The 21,049-nt window shown below is 40.1% G+C and overlaps 2 protein-coding genes across 5 annotated transcripts; both read right to left on the bottom strand.

The window, feature by feature from the left end:
- Positions 1-487: 487 nt before the first annotated feature.
- inpp5ka (inositol polyphosphate-5-phosphatase Ka) lies at positions 488-11,011 on the bottom strand. Of its 4 annotated transcripts, none has more exons than XM_028420354.1 (14): positions 10,861-11,011; positions 10,355-10,433; positions 8,478-8,582; positions 8,297-8,405; positions 8,052-8,168; positions 6,067-6,242; positions 5,852-5,963; positions 5,644-5,753; positions 5,524-5,550; positions 3,251-3,482; positions 2,854-2,991; positions 2,304-2,387; positions 2,113-2,217; positions 488-2,031 (listed from the first exon to the last, which is right to left on the bottom strand). In XM_028420354.1, exons 2-14 carry the CDS (start codon positions 10,420-10,422, stop codon positions 1,936-1,938), a joined length of 1,479 nt encoding a protein of 492 aa, XP_028276155.1. In that variant the 5' UTR covers positions 10,423-10,433; positions 10,861-11,011; the 3' UTR covers positions 488-1,935. The 4 variants fall into 4 exon arrangements, with proteins under 4 accessions (XP_028276155.1, XP_028276156.1, XP_028276157.1 ...); XM_028420355.1 differs by lacking the exon at positions 10,861-11,011 and adding an exon at positions 10,519-10,711; XM_028420356.1 differs by lacking the exon at positions 10,861-11,011 and adding an exon at positions 10,554-10,711.
- A 442-nt stretch (positions 11,012-11,453) lies between these two features.
- LOC114444994 (phosphatidylinositol transfer protein alpha isoform-like) lies at positions 11,454-19,941 on the bottom strand. Its single transcript, XM_028419914.1, has 12 exons — positions 19,768-19,941; positions 17,857-17,887; positions 15,390-15,535; positions 15,081-15,172; positions 14,916-14,923; positions 14,700-14,774; positions 13,827-13,910; positions 13,582-13,659; positions 13,383-13,493; positions 13,150-13,272; positions 12,918-12,976; positions 11,454-12,834 (listed from the first exon to the last, which is right to left on the bottom strand). The coding sequence occupies exons 1-11, from the start codon at positions 19,782-19,784 to the stop codon at positions 12,935-12,937; spliced, it is 807 nt and encodes a 268-aa protein (XP_028275715.1). The 5' UTR covers positions 19,785-19,941; the 3' UTR covers positions 11,454-12,834; positions 12,918-12,934.
- Positions 19,942-21,049: the final 1,108 nt, after the last annotated feature.

Here is a 21,049-nt window from a genome sequence, read left to right as displayed (position 1 = left end):
TTAGCAAAAGTTCAGTTAGCAGTAGCTAAGCCCTCTATCGCCACAAGTAAAATCGCCATTAAAAAAGTTTTATATTATTTGTAACATAAGCAAAACAAAGGTGACGGTAAATTGCAAAATGTAAGTTTAATACTTGCCTTGTTACGTTTACAGGTTTTACGTACTTTTACGTCAAAAACCTGTCAAATGTAGCTGGACGTCACTGGCTGTGGCTGCAGGCTGTGACAAAACAGATGGCTACTATGGCAACGGGACATGACGCATGCGCGCTGGGTTTCCAAGAAGCCGTAAAGTAAGTAGACAGAGAGACAGACAGATAGATAGATAGATAGATAGATAGATAGATAGATAGATAGATAGATAGATAGATAGATATGAACTTTATTGACAAAACAAAGAGGGGAAAATGTGACAACTGCTAGAAGGTGCCAAATAAACTATTACAAATGAATAGTACAACCAACACTCACTAAACCACAGACACAAATGAAGTAAGACTTATTTAATACTTGCATTTGCAAAGCTATAAATTTGTTTATACAGTACAGTATTTCATTGCTATCTGAGAAAACAAAACAAAAACAGTGACATAAAATGGTGGACATGTTACTTGCAAAGGATGCAAGACAATAATATCCTTATGTAGATGAAGTTTAAAGTTTAAAACATAATATTTCCTTCCTTTATTTATATAATGCCAGGTTACTGGTGAATATTAATGATACATGTTGTATCAAAATGAAGCAGCGTGGTACAGTACTGTAGCACTTAAAGCAACAATCATTTCAAAGGCACTTGCTGAATCCATGAAGCTCTATAAAACTCTAAAATCTTCTCTCTCAGTACACACTAACAATAATATAATCTATAAATAAGTATTACAATAAACAGTGCAATATTTCTCCATATAACTGTGACACCAAATCAACATTAAAAGGAATGATTTTTTAACAGGGTTCCAATGACACATGAAGCTGAAAATGAGCCAGCAAAACATGTATTGAAATGATATAGCTATGATAATAATATGATAATATATGTTTTCAAGTCCTTCAGGAAAACCTAAATGAAATATAATACTGGGAGGAGAAAACAGCTGAATCTCTCTCATCGTCCTACAGCAACCCTCTGTTTAAATAACATTCAAAACATTTAAAACAACTAAAAGATCCAGCAGCCTACGTTCTACAGCAATACCTTCAGAACACATGAGTCCCTCAGGACTAATAATCCTGCACATAATTAATTTGAGTTAATATGACTGAATGTTTTAAAAAGGTGACGGTGTTTTAATGGGTTAGGTGGAGCGTATGCTTTGAGCAGGTGCATCCTCAGGGTGTGATTATTTAGACTGAAATGAACACATGGAAACTGTTACAAATGCTCAAGTATTGGGTTGGCTCTGCTAAGGAAATGCAAATTAGCGTGCAAATTAACCACAGACTGGCATCAAGTGGAGGATGATTTTCTACCTTTGCGTAACTTATCATTATGAACAAACTGATACTACATAATTATGATGTCATGTAATGAGAAATGGCCAATAAGCTTAGTTAATTTTGCTGTTCCCTTTTCATATTTTGTTACTGCAGCAGTCAAGAGAAGTTTACCTAGGGTGTTGTCACCCCTTAATGGGTTAAACACACAAAGTAGCAGGCCTGTACAGATCTTATGACATACCTCACCTCCTACTGTATAGGCACATTCCTTATTGTCCAAACACGATATTATAAACAGTACAGTAAAACCATGTGGTCTGGTTTTGTCTGCTTTTCAGTCTAACCACAGAATTGTGAGGGCACTCCGGTGTCACTGGATAGCTTGGTTAACATGTGTAAAGTGTAAATGATGGCCTTTCTTAATCTGCTCTTTTAGTAGCACAATTTGGAGAAAATCTTTGTTCATGTAATCTGGGTCCATCATATCTGTGACACATCAGTTCCAAAGGTCCTCACTTGCGACAGTTTTGTCAAGTCCATTGATCTTGTCAGGCACCAGGCCTTCTTCAATAGCCACCTTGGACTCATGGACCTTAAGAAACACAGGAGCACATTAGACTGGTGCCTGACTCTGTATCATGCGACTCCAAATGTGTCTTTGCTTATAACTGACCTTGAAAGGTTCACTGATTCCAATGATGCACCGTAGAGTGTGACAGTAGTAGCAAAGCACACACTGTCCTCCCCGCACAGGGATTTCCTCCTTGCTAACATAGACCTACAGATACAAGACACCAGACATGATTATCATCTGTCACTTTCTGCTCATTTTACGATTACCTGCATGACTCCTTTTATGATTACCTGTATGACTTCCTCATTAAAGGCCACCTCATCATCTTTAACCCACGTGTAGGTGATGTACTCCGACACGCTGCTGAAGCCGACCTGAATAATATACAAAGGCAAAGATTGTTCAAACTGATAAGTGGTAAACCTATGCTGTTAAGCTGTTGGAAGAATTCCTTTTTACTCTGTCTTTACAGTTAACCAATTGTATTTAGGGTTAAGGCAAGTGGCTCCTGGGGTTAGGCACGGGGTCACTCAGCTGAGTTGGTGACCCCATGACCTGATCACGAGTAAATAACCATTAGTAGTAGAAGAGTGTGAAATCTCATGATCTTGTTTCATGATTATGCTAAGATGTAATTCCAAGCTGTATGTCTTCAAAGAAAAACAACATCTGTCTGATAGCAGAAGAGTATAAGAAGGGAGCTGCTCTAAAAGACCTTGAGCACTCCTACAGAGGCGACTGTCTGTATGTGCTCCTTCCTGCAGGAATAAAACACTGTAAAAACACTAATAGCTGAACTCCAGCTATTATCTCTTGTGTATTTTTCTAACATAAGCCAACCTTATAGAGGCCAATCCAGTCCCACGTGCTGGAGGGGAACGGCTGCAGGGGGCTGTAGAGAACCATGGCGTCAATATCTGCACTCCAGTCGCCCTCTGCCTGCAGACGGACCAGCGGTGTCTCGCACATCTTCCTCAGCTGGAGGGACAGAGAAATCAACTTCAGCCTATTTTGAGTAATAATCATTAATCATCCGCTCCTGTTTGACATCTCAGGTTCACTTTGGCCTGATCAAAGCTGAACTCACTTCTGTGTTGTGAGGAATGATCCATAACTTAATTAACTTAATGTCTTTTTATTTATTTCGCCTTTTTACTAATGCAATGTTAACAGATAAAGTCAGAACAGCTGAAAAGTGGGTAACTGTAGAAGCACACTCAGTATTCCAGTTTCTTACCTCCAGCGTGAAGACACCAATAACAGGCTTGTGGTCGCTGATGCCATACTCCATGTTGCTGGTGTACAAGTCCTGCCTGATCTTCAGAGGATACTCTTCATCCTCCTCCAGCTGTTTGATCATCTTCGTATCCAGTCCACACTTGTTTTCATCTTGCTCATCAGGAAGTGAAACTTTGGGTCGGAGCCGCCACAGAATCCTGTCCGTCCAGGCGGGTTTACGTTTCTTGCCACTGAATAGGTGGGATGGGCAGACAACAGACAGTGTTGGTGTGAACAGTTCTGGGCCATTGAACAACAGTGTGACACAAATACTATATCCTGTCCAGACTCTCAACAATATGTGTACAATGTGTCTTTTTAAGGAATGCACAGAGGAACGCTCATTTCAAAAGCCAGCACCACTGCACCCCAACACCTGATAAAGGCTTCACAATCCTCGGGCTATACTGGCCTGCCTGCAGTACAGACGAGTCACTTACAGCAAAGGTCTTGGTGTAAGTGAATAAATATAAATAAGTAGAAGTGATGGAGCACAGTGGTAAACTTTTTGTTGATCAGCAAATTTAAAATAAGCATGCATTTAAAAAAAACAATGACAGGTCTTTGTTAACATGTTCAAGACATATTCTGGAATCATGCCTTGCTGACTTTTTTAAACATTGTGACCAGGTATGACAAGTATAAGCGCTCATGTGACCTCAACATGTCTTACACATCAATACTTCCTTTCATTGTGATCATATTGTTGTTGGTGTAAGCCATAAGCCTCCATAGTAAGCCCCATGTCTAATCCTCTACTACTCAGACACACAATGCAGTCATTTTGCCTGTATTACCCAAACATCTATTTCTGGCCATGCATGTTAAATGTTATGTAGCAGCTGTTCTAGGACCCAGTGAGGTTTACACACTCACATTTACAGTACAAAACAAGCTCTGAAAGCTGCTCAGTCATATTTAATAGTGTGGGTTAAATGAGGTATAATGTAGACTTTGCTGTTTAAATGTACCCTATGGAGACATTTGGAACACTGGGGCCACTTTTGCATTACTGCTGCTACTGAAACAGCATGAAACAGTCAGTAGGAATGTGTACTGTTATGAACAGTGCCTTGTGTTCTGTTACATTACAACCTGTAATTAAAATGTTTTTTTAATCTGAATTTTAGAAATCTGCACCAAATAGTCTAAGCTGGTGAAGTGAACTGAGAAATATATATATATATATATATATATATATATATATATATATATATATATATATATATATATATATATATATATATATATATATATATATATATAGGTGGGGAATACATATATCATATGTATTCCCCACCTTGGCTATGAAGCCCATGAAAAGTTGTTGTGTAACCAGTTACCTTCATAGGTCACATAATTAGTGAAACAAAGTTCACCTGTGTGCAATCCAAGTGTCACATGATCTGTCATATATACACTTCCAATGGAGAGGTGTTTAAATTAGCATGCGTGCTGTAACACTGAAACAATGCATCTGGTTTTGTCCAATGTAAATGTGTCATCTACATTAAAGAAACAACTGAATAAATAAATACACCTACAACAACAGCAACTAAGCAAGAGGCACCACTAACCAAACAACACCATGAAGACCAAGGAGCTCTCCAAACAAGTGACAAAGTTGTCAAGTAAGTAAGTAGTATACTAAAAAATAATCCAAGCCCCTGTAGCTATAATTTCCACAAAGGGTGGCCCTACAAAGTACTGAGTTTGGGGGGGGGGGGGGTGAATAGTTATGCGCATTTTCTATTATTTTGTCCTATTTGTTGTTTGCTTCACCTTCAAAGTTGTAGTCATGTTCTGTAAATGTACGATACAAACCCTCAAACAATTCATTTTAATTCCAGGTTGTTGAGGCAACAAAACACTAAAAATGTCAGTGTCAGGGGGGGAGATACTTTTCCAAGGCACTATAATTGGGAAGGCAAACAGAGTCCATTGTGACTGTAGTGATCACAAATCCACAGGGCACATTTAACAGTAATACTACTGTGAAGTAAACAAGCGTTTCAATGTCTTGTCTGCAAATACAATGTGATGTTTGTCCTCCTAACATGCCACAGCTTGTTTGTGACATGTTACAAATAAGAACAATCTTCGGAGCAGAGACTACTTTTCACCGACTAGGTGAAAGTAGTGTATTTGCGCATAGTGAAGATTAGTTAGGTGAATGAAATAAGAGTTAACAGGGCATATTAGGGGAGACACAGATGTATTTTAAAAGCTTACAAAAAGCCAAACCATGTCCTGTAGAGCCTGTAAAGACAGGTAGAAAGAGCTGCAAATCAAGTGGTTGAAAAGTATGACTATGATTATAAATACTGATGACTTGTATTTGGAAAAAGTTACCTGCTGTCATAAGTATCAGAATTCAAGTCAAACTTGTATGTAGGCTGAAAGTCCAGAGGCCCTTCCTCAAACTCCTGCAGCATCTGCTCCTTCTTCCTCATCATTAACAACTGAAAATAACAACAACATATTTTATGATCTCTCAGACCAATAAACTGTTTGAGGTTCTTCAGATCACCCACGTTTGGCATGGGATTATGTATCATACCTGGTCATTCCTCCACAGCAGGTGGTAGGATTGATTGTTGATACAGGTGCGGACAAAGTGCATGCCGTGGTCCTGGATTCTGAAGTTGAGATCCCCAAACCAGAACACCAACCTGGATGGCAAAAGGAGAGAGAAAGGATGGCAGCACAAAGGGGATCAGGAACAACAACAAAAATAAATGAATCAAAGGACATAATGTTTGTATCCGTCCTCACCTGTGGTCAACAATTCTTGGAGCTTTTTTGCAATCAAATGTCTGTGTGTCCATGATGTACTCGAACTCATCCACCCTTTCTGACGCATATTTCATGTGAGCAGCCAAGTGGCAGTTAAGAAAACAGAGCATGTGACCATAGAAAGACAGATGGATGGACACGCCACCTTTGTTACCCTGAGACACAAATAGGAAAAATCTTAAGTTACATGAGAGATGACCATCAATCTAAAGAACACAACCGTCAACATTTACTTCTGCTTTTGTGGTTCAATTTACAAATAAGACACACCGAAGGGGATGTGGGTTAACACTTCTGAACTCATTTTTTTCCATTCCTCTTTTTAAGAGGAAGTGTGCTAATTTTGCACATGGCAGTGTAATTACAGGTGTTAGGGACGTACCACTGTATAAGACAAAAAGGCTTTGAAGCTGCACAGAGGGTCTGACATTAATGGCATTTGAGACAGCATCCGATAATTTTGAATATAGTGGCATTAAAAAGAAGTTTGTTACAGACATGCAGATCCAACTATTAATAAAATGAAGTGAAAAAAAATCAATAAAAAAACTACTTTAAAGTGCTCCTCAGACCAACATCACCAATATATATTTAGACTGGTCTTTTACAACATAAACATCAACTGGTCAAACTAAGGACTAATATTTCAAAGAAAATACTGGCATCTGGTACCACATAACAAAAGAACTGAAAAATATATCTTATAATGTTTGACATACTGCAATGCTATGTATCAAATAATAAGAGCTCTTGGACATATATAGTAGTAAGAACTCTGTGAGTCATTTTTATCAGTGCAGGGAAACTCCTGACTCTTACAGGATAGCAGAAGTGCTGACCCATGTTGTATTAAAAGTCACAGTTTCAGCTCAACCATGAAAGAGTTTATAATAACAGAGATTTCTGTACTTGTATTTCCTGGTAAGATATCTCAATGTGTTGCATTGTGAGGGAGGTTTTTCCATACATGCTCTGGCTCTGAGTAGGTAGGAAAAAGCAATATGTAATCACACCACTCTATCATGTTTTGGATAACTCTGCTTTAAAATCAAAATGATGTATGTATACCAATGAAAGTTAATTTTTATTCCACTTCCACAAATTGTTGTTTTCAGTTCACTTTAGTAAGAGAGGCGTTAGAAAGGACTTTCTTACTTCTGTTTAGTCTTAGTTGTTTATATGTTTTTATTAGTTTCAGCGTGAGGCTTTTTTATATTTTAAGGGTATTCATGAGAGAGTTCAGAATTAGCATTACAATTTCTCTAACTTTTTTTAGTAGGTATTGTAATGGCACAATGTATTCATTATTTTTTAACTAATTTCCATTAAGTACAATGTTTTGTAACCTGGGGTTAGAGGTTTGTGTCTGTTGTGGATTTACTCAACTAAAAAAGATAAATAAAACAGCAAAAACCATGCAGACGCAGAGATCTGCAGATACCCCAACAATGGACATATCTGGGGTAACGTAAATTATCATTTACAATTTATGGCACAAACTTGAAAAGCAGAAAAAGTTAAAGCCTAGATCAGGACAGTTTAGTCAAGAGCACAGTCTGGTGCTCATGAATTAAAACGGACGTATCTCTCTACAAGTTTTTCAAAGTGTTGTGGTCTAGTGTTAAAAATCATAAACCACAATAAAACAATATTGATCCTATTGCAGCTCTTTAGTATTTCTGTACATCCTTCTTGGCACCCACGTATTGTGGCATCACTGAATTGGGAAATATGCACATTGTCCCAGTCCTACTTACGTAATACATACAAAACAAAACATTTGGCAACATTTAAGACATTAAGAAACCCCAGATAGTTCTGTACATTTGACTGAATTTCATACATTTAATTATTAGTAAATAGAACCAACCCCGTATTTTTGCTTGCAGCTAGTGACCTAATGCAACATTATCCATATCTCTGAGTTTGACCAGAAGAAAGTGTGTGTGTGTGCATGTTCTCACCCAGTAACCAAAGAGGCCTGTGCGTGTGTATGTAGCCTGGATGTCTCTGATGAAGGGGACGTGCTCTATTTTGGAAAAAAAGAGCAGCAGCAGACCCTGCAATCTTATTGAAGACACCTGAAACACACACAGCAAAAGTATAGCATTGTATAATGATCTTATTGATATAGAATCAATTATTTTTATACAATTATATTAATAAAAATGTGAGGGAGGGAACTGTGCTTTTAATGAGTGACTTGTACCTTGATATATTTCCGCGGTGCTAAGGTAGACATAAACAGGCGACTCCATGGGTCGTCAAGGACTGTGTCCACCACAAATCTCAATGGCCCTGAGTACACTTCCTGCAAACTAACACACACACAGTTCTAAATGTCTGGTCACCCATATCTAGTTATATAAAAAACATTCTGCACCACCTACCCAATCACATAGAGGTCTGTACTCTTTGGAGAGTTTAGGTGAAGAAGGGAGGTCAGGTCATCCGGAGGATCAGCTGTGGCTACATTCCACGTCACCATGTGTAGCCTGAGGGTACAGGCAAAAAGATTTTTATACAACTGAAAGACATTCAGCTACACCACACTCCATGATAAAAATTATGCTAAAAGCTTTACAATCAAAGAGGTTCTTATACGGTATATGGAAGCAAACCAAAAGATAAGCACATCACATGAGTTTCAGGGCTGCTACAGCATAAACCCTAAACTATAACCACAAGTACAAAACGAATTGGGATCAGACATCCATTATATTTGATTTTCTGTGCTCGACTTAATACTAAAATATGAATAGCAGACATTCAAAGGACAACATTCTACTGGAGGGTAGTGAGTAGTGAGAAAAAGGTCTTTTGCTAGACAGCAATAAGTCACGTCACACAACCCATGGGAATAAAAATCCATGAATGAGACAGCAACTCCACAGCTTCATCACACAGAAAAGAGAGGGGTAGACATCATCCTCCACCTGAAGCTGTCCTTTTTCGGCTTGTTGGCTCTCTTGCCACAGGCGAGGAAGGCATTTTCCAGGGTCTTGACCATTTTCTCGTGGAGCTCGTTTTTGGGGTCCAAGTCGTCTACGCAAGTCATCAGTTGGTTGAGCCGATGCCGCAAAAGCAGTTTGCTCCCTGTTGACTGTGTGGCGTCAGTTGAAACGCTGTCGCTGCGGACGCGCCCTAAGCTGTCTAACAGCCGACTGATTTCATCCATTCTGGCTCAAAATGTGACTTGAGAGTGGATGAAGGGTGAAAGAAGGATGTCTTCTTGAACTTGGTACAGTACCAAAAACTGTTCAAATAAAAATGAACGAGCTTCAGTTCTTGCTTCTGAAGAATCAAACCATTAAGTGACGGAAGGAAAGTCCTGGCAGAAGGATTTGGGTGCTTCGGAGTTGGTCTGAGTGATTATGAAATTGGTTCACTTACTACAAATCGTCTTTGTGTGCGAAAAGCGCAAATCTCATTGCACAATGTCTTGACATTTAGGCCTATTAAAAATGGAACCCACTTAAAGGTGAAAATGTAAATACTCCATTTGCAAACTGTAGAGCAACAGACCACCTTTTTTTCTTCAAATCCAAATGTATTGTTGGGCAAACTAACTGTTCTACCAGAACGCAGTTGGATTTGTAAACTGGCAATTCATGTAATATTTTAAGCACATTTAACCCCAAATGACCCAAGACAATTATGCTTTTTTATAATTCGTGTACCAGCTTCATTCAGCAAGCAGAGATAGGTATGGGAACATTTGCAGCTGACACGTTACAGGCAAGACAAACAAGATGAAGAGGAAAAGAATACAGAATAATGTCGCCATTGTATTGCGTTTCTTTTTGACATTTACAATGTGCTCACTGTCTAAACAAGCCACTGCATGATTGGCAAAAACAATACCAGGTTCCACTAAGACACTATGGTTCAAGAAACAAGGAGATCATGTAAAAGTTATTACAATTAACACAGCTAACATCTCTGAAACAACAATAAACGGCAACAACTGCACCAGAAAAGCTTGACAAATACATTTCTACAAGCTGCACTGAAATGTATAGTACATAAATTGTGTGCCAAACACAAAATGGGCTCTATTAATCCCCTAATCAATATACCAATATCACCTGACAGGAATCTGAGACACCAATCCAAAAGAAACAGCCTCAAGATATTACAAACTGACTTCGCAATATCCAGTTTGCTTTTAACTAAGGAACGGCGTGAGTGTGTGCTACTTGTGTTGTTATGTGTGCAGAGAAACATGGACTTTTCGTCAATAGGAGCAAAGAAGCAAAAGCCCAACCTGAAGCTGTCTCCCTCGGGGTTTCCCTTCTTCAAAATGAGCTGTGACTGCTCCTCATTCTCCTCCATAGTCTTCACACCTGGAAGAAAATTTCACTGGAACTTCAGTAAAACCAAAACTGGAGCTTGAACAAAGTGAAAACGCAAATAACCGTAATAATAAACCTGATTTCCATGGGACTGTTGGCTAACAAGCTAACCTCATAACTTCACTTTAACTGGGACTAAGACCCCCCAAGAACATTAACTACACTTCGTGTCTACCGTGCGTCTCCACTGGCATTTGCACTCTCTGGTAAACCAAGCTAGAAGCATGTATTCACGTACATGTACCTATATTCAGCTAGCTTAACACTATCCTTGTGCACAACAACTGTGGTGTTGTCATCTTACTGTAATGTAAACAGTCAGCGCTAGCTAACATAAGAAGCTAGCTAAACCAAGCTGTTTTCGTTTTTTAAAAAACTCGAATAGTAACAATTGTGAGTAAATGTAAACATCGCATACCTCCTGATATGATAGGTGGTCCTTAGCTGTTGTGTGTACTTGCTAACAGCGGTACAGTCGCAGCCTCCCTGTGCGGGTGTACAGTACGAGCCACTGTTGTTCCCGCCCCCCGACCAGGAACAAACCAACGCCTTCAAAATAAAAGCGCAAAGAGAAGCTACAAGTCAGTGAGACGCCGAGATCCCAAACTGGTATTAGATAGTTGACCCCGTTGTGCAATATACTTCTATCTACACTGGGGTTCATATACCGGCTTTTGTCATACGTGCATTTTGAATAATTAATATTCACCGGAAGTAAATAACTACATAACTTATGTACATTAAGAAGAGCTTTAGGAAAAAACTTTAATCTCAGAACCCCGTAATTACGCAATATGGCTGGCCTTAACCATGTTTGAAACGCATAAATAATTATTTTTAAATAAACACAAAAGTACGAAGAAAACGCCGAATGATCATTCCTGATCCTCGTAAGTGTGCTTTTATTCTGAAGGGTTCAGCCTTGCTACAGGTGGTACAATGGATGCCTGCTCAGGAATATAGTTCATCCAGCTGATGTAGAATGTGGAAACACACACACAAGAAAGCTCAGGACCAAATAAATTGTCTTTAATATAATACACAATCATATTACTTATGACATTAGAATCCAGGTCGTTTCATTCAACACTGGGCAAGACTTAAGCTGGGGACACACCACATGAGTTTCCGTCTGCACCAGTCTGCACCAGCCGGGGACAGGCGTCATGTGTAATCTGTTAAACTGGGGACACACAACACCGGGAGTTCTTAACCTTTTGCAAGCTGCTTCAATGCAGTTGGGGCCGCCCCTCCTCCCGGTGCCACCCACTTGTTTACTTCTTCTTCTTCTTCTTCGAGTTTGTTGGCTGTTAGAAAACAAATTGCCACTCTACCGCCACCAGCTGGTATGTTTGTAAAGTGTCGAGTTGGCTGCGTTCAGTTGGCTTTAATTGGTCCCTCATCAGGTGAGGAAATGTGACCTCCATCATCATAAACAAATCTGCAGAAGCCTGAAGTCTGTTAGTGTGCAGCCTACTGCTAGTCTGTTAACACTGGGGAAGTCATGTAGTGTGTCCCCAGCCTTAGATTAGAACAGTTTTATTTATCAATCATTTTGAAATCAGCTCAGACTTTAGGTTCAGGCTTAATGTTCAAACCTCAACCTTAATGTATATTATTTAAAAAGCAGCTGTTATCATTTTGAGGGTGAACTGATCACCTGAGGTGCAGCTGCATTCAGGCAGGGATTCCCATTACTGAGTGCCCTTTATGTAGGCTATGTTTAGCGTTTGTGTACTTTGTAAACCGTGGTTTTCATGTGGTCCACACACCATGCTATAATGCATCGTTTTTTGTTTTACCTGAGGATACTTTACGTAGAGGTGGATGGAGCAACTTACATTTAAACACAAAAGTGCACTTTGGGAAACTAGGGAATTTACTCAAACACACTGACAGCTGATCAACATCATGCTTCATTACAGTCATAAAAAACTGTACTGGAGCTGGAGCCTTTGCAGATATGGATAGAGGAGTGAAAATATGCCTTGCTCTGTTAAGTAAACAGTACATTACTGAGAACTGGAAAAAAAAACAAAAAAAAAAAACAAAACAAAAGTAATACAGTATCGAGTAATTGGAAATGTTGCTTCAGAGACAACCCCCACCTGTTCCAGAATTAAAGATAAACGGCACAAGGAAGAACACTTCATCCTCAACTTGTAAAATGGCTCTTTAAAAACACTAAAAGCTGCTGTAGTTGTGCACAAATGTAGTACATAGATATACACAATTGCTTTACAATACTGAGCTCTTACTAAGAGCGAATGTTTATTAGGATGTTAGTGTGGTATTCTTGATCATGCCTATCAAGCTGATGTAGTTCCAGTCAGTCCGAAGAGTGGAGTTTGAATTTGCTGAATGAATTCAAATCCTCCAGCATAAGAGTGATCTGAAGTTATGAAATGGAATAAATATAGATTATAAAAATAGGGTCAGATAAACAAATCATCACAGCAAACATTTAATACTCACAGAGGCAGTTTTCATCTCTAATCAGCCGTCAGTCCTTTGACTTCATCGTTCTTCCTCATCTATAATGCAGAGACACATGTCGGTGAGAAGAATGCAAAAATACCAAACATGAGAAGGATTTTTCTGTTATACTGGAAAACTAGTGAAGTACTTGTTGTCATGGTGGCTCTTATTAACAAGAAATTTAACATTGCTGCATCCTATAGTGATGCAATCTACAGCCCTCAGTCACCTCATCCAGCTCCTTCTTGGTCTCCTCCTCCATGCGTCGTATGTCGTCCATTGATAAATGGATCCAATTGTCAATTGTGCAGAACAGCTGTCTGTGGAAGTGGGTGAACAAGCGCTTCTCCACCTGGACACAGAGGGTGTGTCAGAAACATTTCTACCTTTGTGCAGCACTTAAAAAACGTAAAAAATCGTATTTTCTCCATCAAATAAAACGACACAACAAATATTCCATACCTCTTGAATTTTGTTTTCTACCTTTCCTTGTATTAACTTCCACTTGAATTCAACGGTGACTAGCTTATAGGCGCACATATGTGGACAGTTGGTGTTGTTGGCAAGTTCGTTCTGTGAACACAAGTTGACACATATTTAAGATTTTATTTCTTTCAAGAACCAAGTGACAGCGAAGTGTGTTAGGCAGGGCTGGATGTACCTTCCAGTCTGGACCCAGAGGCCCTCTACCCGTCTTCTCTGACTTAAAGACAGCTGGATCCTGTTCTGGTTTGTAGTCCTAAAGTATGAATGAAAACAATGATGTGGAGTTCTGCCGTGTCATATAAAACAACAAGAAAAAATTATACTCTAAGATATTTCAATAAGCAATCAACTGGCCACTGATGAGGGAAAAGACCCAGGAGAAGGACTTGTGTCTAAAGACATGAACATTCTTCTTCTTACCTTTGCATTTATGCAACTTCTGTCAGCAATATCAATATGCTCGACAATAGTTGACTTCCATGTGCTTTCATCTAGACCATGTACCTGCAGACAGAAAAGAGGATCAATCTAACAACAACGGCACAAAGGCAGGGAATATATCAGGCTTCTGTTCATTCTGTAAATACAGATAAACTAAAGGAGCATCTGACAAGTGCAGACGATTTCACCCCAGCCGCCCCAGTTTCCAATGATAAGCTAAAAAGCTGATGTTTAATGGTGTAATGTTGACCTCCGTTATGATTTGTGTTTAGCTTGTCTGCACGTGAACATCAATTTATGCAGGATTTAGGCCCAAAGTTGATTGTAACTTTAGATGAACTTTGGACTTTCTCTTTGTCTTTGGACAAGATTATCCTTATCAAACCAATCAACGGCTGTCGATGCAGCTCATATTAAAGAGCTAAGGTCACTCTTCTGGTTTCTCAACATGAAAGGAAGAACAATGATTAATGCAGTTACAGTTATAGATATTCACAGGCTGAACTGAAGTGAAAGCCACACAGCCACTGTGCTGCTCGTTGGGTTTACGTATTCCATTTTAGAGTGGTGCATTTGTTACTGTTGGCTATTATGTTTAAATGAGCCAGTGCACAACCCAAGCAAACAACGAAGTAAAGAGGGCACACTACTCCGCTATGTAAATAGTTTCTGCAGCCCGTGCCATTTTTCTGTGGTGAGATTGGTGTGACAATGGTAGGAACACATGCTTTATTTAAATACACAGTGTTTTTACCTGATGGTATAAAACTGATATCTTCTCTCACATTATGTTGTTATAACTGCATATGGAAGGTACAAATATGACCACAGCTGATCAACATCATGACTTACATTTTCTTGATCCCCCATATCAGGCTTGTGCCACGTCTCAATCTTAATCATGAACTTATCTCCCATGTAGGTATTCTATAGGAGGGAGAGACACAAGATGAGGTCCGTCAACAGCAGGCATTGCTGTTTCACATGCACACAAAGACGTACACAAGCTCGTCACTGCAGTGTCTCTCTTCATGAGCTCTGATAGAAAACTTGCTTTGAAACACTTACTGTGAGGACTGCAGCAGGAGAAGGTGGACCGCAATGGGGGACGATGTACCAAAAAGAGAAGGAGAAACCAGGTTTTTCAGACGATCCACACCAAAACACACACTGTAACCGATGCTCTGCTAACCTGGATGCACAGACTATGATCTGACGTGGTGTGATACTCACTGGTTCGACAGTAAGGATATGCATTCCAGGCCTTCTCGTGAACCTCCAGAGAACCTTTGGGAGCCAACATGCGGATAATGTTTGGCACTTTACTGCAGAGATGTAAACAGATGTTGTGGTCACACAAGGAAGCAAAAATGTATTCACACACACACACGTGACATGAATCAGTCTGGTTGGAGGCTTAGTCTGTCTACAGCACCGCCGTATTGTTTCTTGTGTAACCATTATTATGGGGCCTGGGGGTTTCTGCGTATTTAAATACTCTCTCTATAGTGTGGCGTATGCATGGAATTGCACTGAGCCTACCTCTGCAGGTGGTAGATCTTGTGGGTGTATTGCCCCTTCTCTCCATCCTTCTCGTAGGGCTCGTTTACCAGCACCTCTACGCCTTCTCCTCCACCAGTCTGATCCTTACTGGCTTCTGCTACAGCGTAAAGCTGGCCCACCTGGTACTGGACAGACACAAGGAGGCATGTTGGTTGCTGTCATGGTTACTGTTGTTTCCAGAGGTATATAAGAATTTTCTCCGTTTGGATTTCAGTTAATGACTTAAAAGCTGCACTAAGTAAGTGTGGGAAATGTTTAAAGTGAAACTGGTCAGACTAAAGTACAAAGTACAGTGTTGTTTTCAGTAAATGGATTATAAGAGAGAGAATGCTTATGATGCTTGCATCATTGCTGCTCCCACATGGCCAAATCAAGCTAATGCACCTTTAGCCTGTGACAACTCACAATGTTTGAACAAATAAGTCTACTAGTTCAACCAGTACGAGCCAGCTCTTGTACCATTTTTAGAAGGAGGCATTGTTCTCCTTAGAAAAAAAACCCCATTTGCTTGAAAACAGGAAACGAAAAACGTGACTGCTCCTAGTAAAATAGTGGATAATGGCTAGAGGCAAATTGGCACTGATTGTGTTTTGATATTTCCTCATAGTTCCTACAAACTCTTGAAAGAGGCAGGTTATTGCCATTAAACACCATGCACTCCAAAATAACATAAAGAAGGTCAAAATTGAATTTCAGGTCTAATTGACCCTTCTGAGAACCCTTCAAGGCTTCAGTAAAAATGTATGTCAGTGACTGTGAGTTAACCCTTTTCCTGTGCCACGCAGACCTAGACCTCAGCAATGGAAAACCAGCACTGTAAGCTTTTTCTTGGTCCACTCTTCCTTCCTCTTCCTACTTTAAACCCCACAGTTCACAGACTCCCTGAGTCTGAAAAAAGTGCTGTGACACCGGAAAGAGTGACTCACATCACTGGTCAGTTACACACAGAAAACCTTTTGACAAATGTCTGAAAAGCTGTCTCTTCCTTTTGTGGATGTGAAACTGAGTTGCCACATCTCTGACTGCTGTCGTTTAGCAAGATGTCTGGTAGTTAACTCAAGCCAAGCTCTGTTCTCCTCAGAGTCGGCAGCAGACTGCTAGTAGTAACCTATTTTGGTCACTGGGGATGCTCAGCCTTTCCAGTGTGAGTTGGAACTCGGGAATGTGACTCTCCGTGTTTAACCGGTGTGTCTTGTCATTGTCAAGGACAGTCAGATGTAATACAGGATTTTTAGTTTGTAGCTCAGGGGAACAACCACCAGACAGCAATCAGTGCTGGACACCAATATGTTGAGGCAAAGCGTAGATCCGTCTGTCAGGTTTGTGAGCAAAAACAAGTCAACTAGCAGGTTTGTATTATTTACTTAGGGACAGAAACTAGGTGTGAACTGTTTTATAATGACAACACATAACCGTCAAATAATTGTTGACCACCACCATTTACTGGACCAGCCCTGAGAGCAAAGATGCTAATGAAGTTGCAATGTCAGACAGTGTATGACAGCTTAATAAATCTATAACAAATCTCTTATATGACATTTCACTAAGCTTAGCAAACAAAAGAGGTGTCTTTGCACAAAAACAGAACAAATATATAACCGAAACTGTGGGCAAACTACTGCATTATCTGCCTTAATCCTATTAAATAAATCACTGATTACTTCGGGTGCATTCAGTTCTATGACATGTTGATTCATTCAGACCTGATCCAGCTAAAGATGTTGTAATCGTCACACGGTTACCTAAGTAACATGGCAATCACACATTCCATGTCAGACATTTCACCCTGAGAGGGATCAGAGGCAAAGCTGGTCATTCAGAGGGCTGTGATTAGGTGGCTTTGTGAAACACTGGCTTCCAGTTTGTGTTGAGCAATTAAAAAAACAAAGACTTCAGTGTTGTATTGAATTAAAACATAGCAGCAAAAAGAGAAGGGTTCGTATCCAGGGTCAAAAACACAAAATGTGCACGCCCAATGAGAGAGAAAGGTAAAGAGGTGGAGTCTGCTCACTTCAACAAATGGAAGAATAAACACTGCTAAATAAATCCTGCACCTGATAGGAAGCTACAGTGTTACAACCACAAGGGCATCTTAAGGTGCAGCGGTTCTGAGAGTGGCTACAACAACACATATCCATTTAGCATGGTGTCCCACCCACTCTCCTTTAATCTGCCTTTAATCGTCTCCAAGCAAGATCAGATGCACGGTGATAAATGAAATATGTTGTTTAGCAGCCTGAAAATATTTTAAACACTGTCACCAACAGTTCTCACGCACCCAATTCGAATGTTTGTCTCTACTCGTTAACATGTTTTAGAAAGAAATGATTTGCACAGATATCAAACAGTCAATGAGAAACGGAAGCAGCCAGCAGATAAGAATATCTGGAACGTACCGATGTCATTAACTAATGATAAAATAAAGAGTAAACAAATGAGTCCTTACCTCCTCCACGGAAACAGGCAGGAGAATCCGGCTATGGAAGAGATAAAACAGCGGTTAACTCAGCTACGCATGCCTCCAGTCAGAAAAGAAATAACTGACCTATCATATGACCTATAACATATATAAGATATCACAGGTCAAGAGATACATTTTACCATCACCATGTCCACATCATCACAGTGCATCAGTAAATGACGGAAAGTGCAAACAGCAGAAAGTGCTCATCGTGCCAGGAGAGAGCCGAAATCAGCGTGTTTACCTGGCGTCACGTTTCTATTCCTACTGAGTGGAAGCCAGTGAAACACAATCTAAATCAGAAGAGATTCAGACAGTCTGCATCTTCAAATAACATCTTAAGGGTTAAGGATGTACCAAACTGACTTTTCAGATCGATACTAAACAGATCGGCCCCATTGTTTGCCTAAGCAAGCCAATATTGCGCCCAATATCTGATGATAATATCAGATCCATATCCAAAATTACAACCTTGTAATTTTGGCCCCATCTTCAGACATTCATGTGTAAAATCTGAGGAGTGGTCCTTTAACCAACCAGAGCCGAGGGACGCCTGCTCCTGCATTCAGAGGCTGTGGGTCACATTTCAACACTGAAGAAATCTGATGTCAGTAATGTAAGTGCAGTTAGAAGCTGCTGAAACAGAGACCTGGGGTCAGACAGCAGGCCTCTGACAGGTGACAGCTAGTTTAGCACAGAGTTAATGAAACCACAGCTTCAGCACTCAGATAACACATGGCTACTACTTTTCACACCCTGTGAAACAACATCATAACCATGGATTTTAATTCAAGCACTGTTCAGGCGATAAGAAGAAGCTGCCTCCTCCCACCATAGATATGAGGAAGAGGAAATTATAAAGCTGCAATTAAGACTGTGAGAGAACAAATAAGCCTTTAGCTTAAACAGGGCGTGCATGTGTGTGTGTGTGTGTGTGTGTCCTTCTCCTATGTCATGATACAATAGTCAATTAATCGCCACCTGTTGCCAGTCTAGCAGGGCCTGAATATTTCATTAGAACAGATCAGAGTGGGAGAGGAGTGGAAGATGAAATTGATGGCTGGTGTGGTGAAAAGGACGCACGCCTGGCTCCACCTCAAAGTCTACACTTCTAACTAACCAAAAAGATCCAAAGCAGTCATACAGGCACATGCTTACATCCCTAAGCACACTAATCTAACAAGGCTGAGCCTTTTTTTTAAATTGTACTTTGCACCATGGTCAGATGACAGCAGGGTATTGATGCCATTCTAGCAGTGATGTGCATATGACATGAGAATCATAAACCTTCCTGGCTCTAAGGATTATTTGTAATATTTGGTTATGTAAATAAAAAAGAAGCTTCATAATCTCCAAACAATGTCAGGGTAAACAATCCTAAACTGTTTTTTTCTGATTCATTCAATGGCATGCGAGTAAAAAAACACATTTACAACTTTCACATGTCTCCACTGAGGCTTAATGTGGAGACAGTAACCAGCAGACTGTGCTTGAGCTCTGTCGGAGTCTACGATAAGCTACAAACTCACATGAATTACACACTTGTTTCAAATGTGAAGCTCAACATATTCATGCCGAAATCACGCCAGGTCTTGAAGTAGTCCAAACGTCCATCCACCACAGGACGTCTGGACTCATTAAAGCTCCCGGTCAAATAAACTTTAAATGACGGACATTTTGAACGGAGCTCTGAGTCACAACAACCCAAACAAATCAGCCAACACTTACCAAAACTTACATACACACTTATGATCAAAAACAGAAGTATCCTGCTTTCCTCTTCTATGCAGTGTTTATTATTTTAAGTACAGAGTAAGGTTTATTAACAAATGTCCGTCTCGCTCTTCTAGCTAAAAAAAATGAACCGTCGCAGTTTCTGGACGCTGAGATACTCACAACTCTTTAATGATCATGCTGGCCGGTCTTCCGTGGGAAACAGAAGCATACAAGAGTAGGAATCCCTGAAATAAGTTCTTTACAGCCGGCAGGACTCGCTCATTCACCGCCTCTCCGCCGCTTTTCACCGGGGATTCTCTTCCTGAAAGATGCCGTGTGTGAGCGAAGGGGCGCGGCGTCCGAAGAGGAGGAGACACCCACCTTCAGTCTCAGGTAACTCCACGAGACGTTCAGGTGCAGTCGGAAAAACCGGGCTCACCTACAAAGGCTGCCAGCAGCGTTTCTCCAGTAGGCTTTAGGCTTCTACTATTAACTCTACCAGTATCAGAAAGTCATTTTAAAGATTAAGAATACCATGCTTAACAGTTGTTGTGTGAAGCACAAATGTCACTGATTTTTATTTTAAAACTCTGGAATTTACCAAATTTTCAAGCTCACGTGAAGGAGAACCATGCGGATGTGTATGTATGTGTGTATGACGTCACACGTGAGTTCAAGATTGCCTACAGTTTGCCGTCAAATCAATATCGGCAGCTCAGAGAGCATCAGTTAGAACAGCCTCCACCCTGTGATCAGACAGGGTGGAGGCTGTGAACGCCCCGTGTGGTCAAACCAGTACAGGGAGAATCCACCCACACAACCTGTTTAAGAGACAACCCAGTTCTTCTCTAAGGAAACTGTATATTGGCCTCTGCTCAGCAGGTCTATGTAAAGTAAAACCATCTTTTCTATTTTACTCAAGCAGTATCAGTGTTATCTGTAAGAGCCTGACCCTTACTACTTTGAAAAAGTATTGTCCCTCCTCGACAAGCTCCCAGTCATCTGTTCTGTCTTTAAATAAAAATAAAAAAGACACATTTGTACAAATCATCATGTTTATTTTGCTCCTATTTTTTTTTCTTTTTTTCAGTTGAAACAGCACGTCTTGAGACAATGGCTATACTGTGGTACAAGACAAAAGAAAATATACAACATAATACAGTGGAAATACACTTTTCAAAAACATGTATGGAAAAAAAGCTTAATAAGAGACAACCGAACTAAACTGGCACATGGTAAAAAAAAAATAATCTAAATATCAGGAAATGGAAAGAAGAGGATGTTTCAGCTTCTTCCTCATTTGTTATCATCTCACATAGCCATAAAAACTCCCACAAATGAACACTGATCCTGGGAATTCATCATCAGTAGACAAACAAGACGGTTTGGCTAGGGAGGTGATGGCATCAAGGACAAGGGTGAGTCATGTAAGGTACGGCAGTGATGGAAAGCGCTGATTGGT

The sequence above is a fragment of the Parambassis ranga genome, chromosome 13 (genome assembly GCF_900634625.1).
Source record: "Parambassis ranga chromosome 13, fParRan2.1, whole genome shotgun sequence".
NCBI classification, from domain to species: Eukaryota; Metazoa; Chordata; class Actinopteri; family Ambassidae; genus Parambassis; species Parambassis ranga.
The sequence above is the reverse complement of the archived record's forward strand: the minus strand, read 5'-3'. Positions and strand labels throughout refer to the sequence as shown.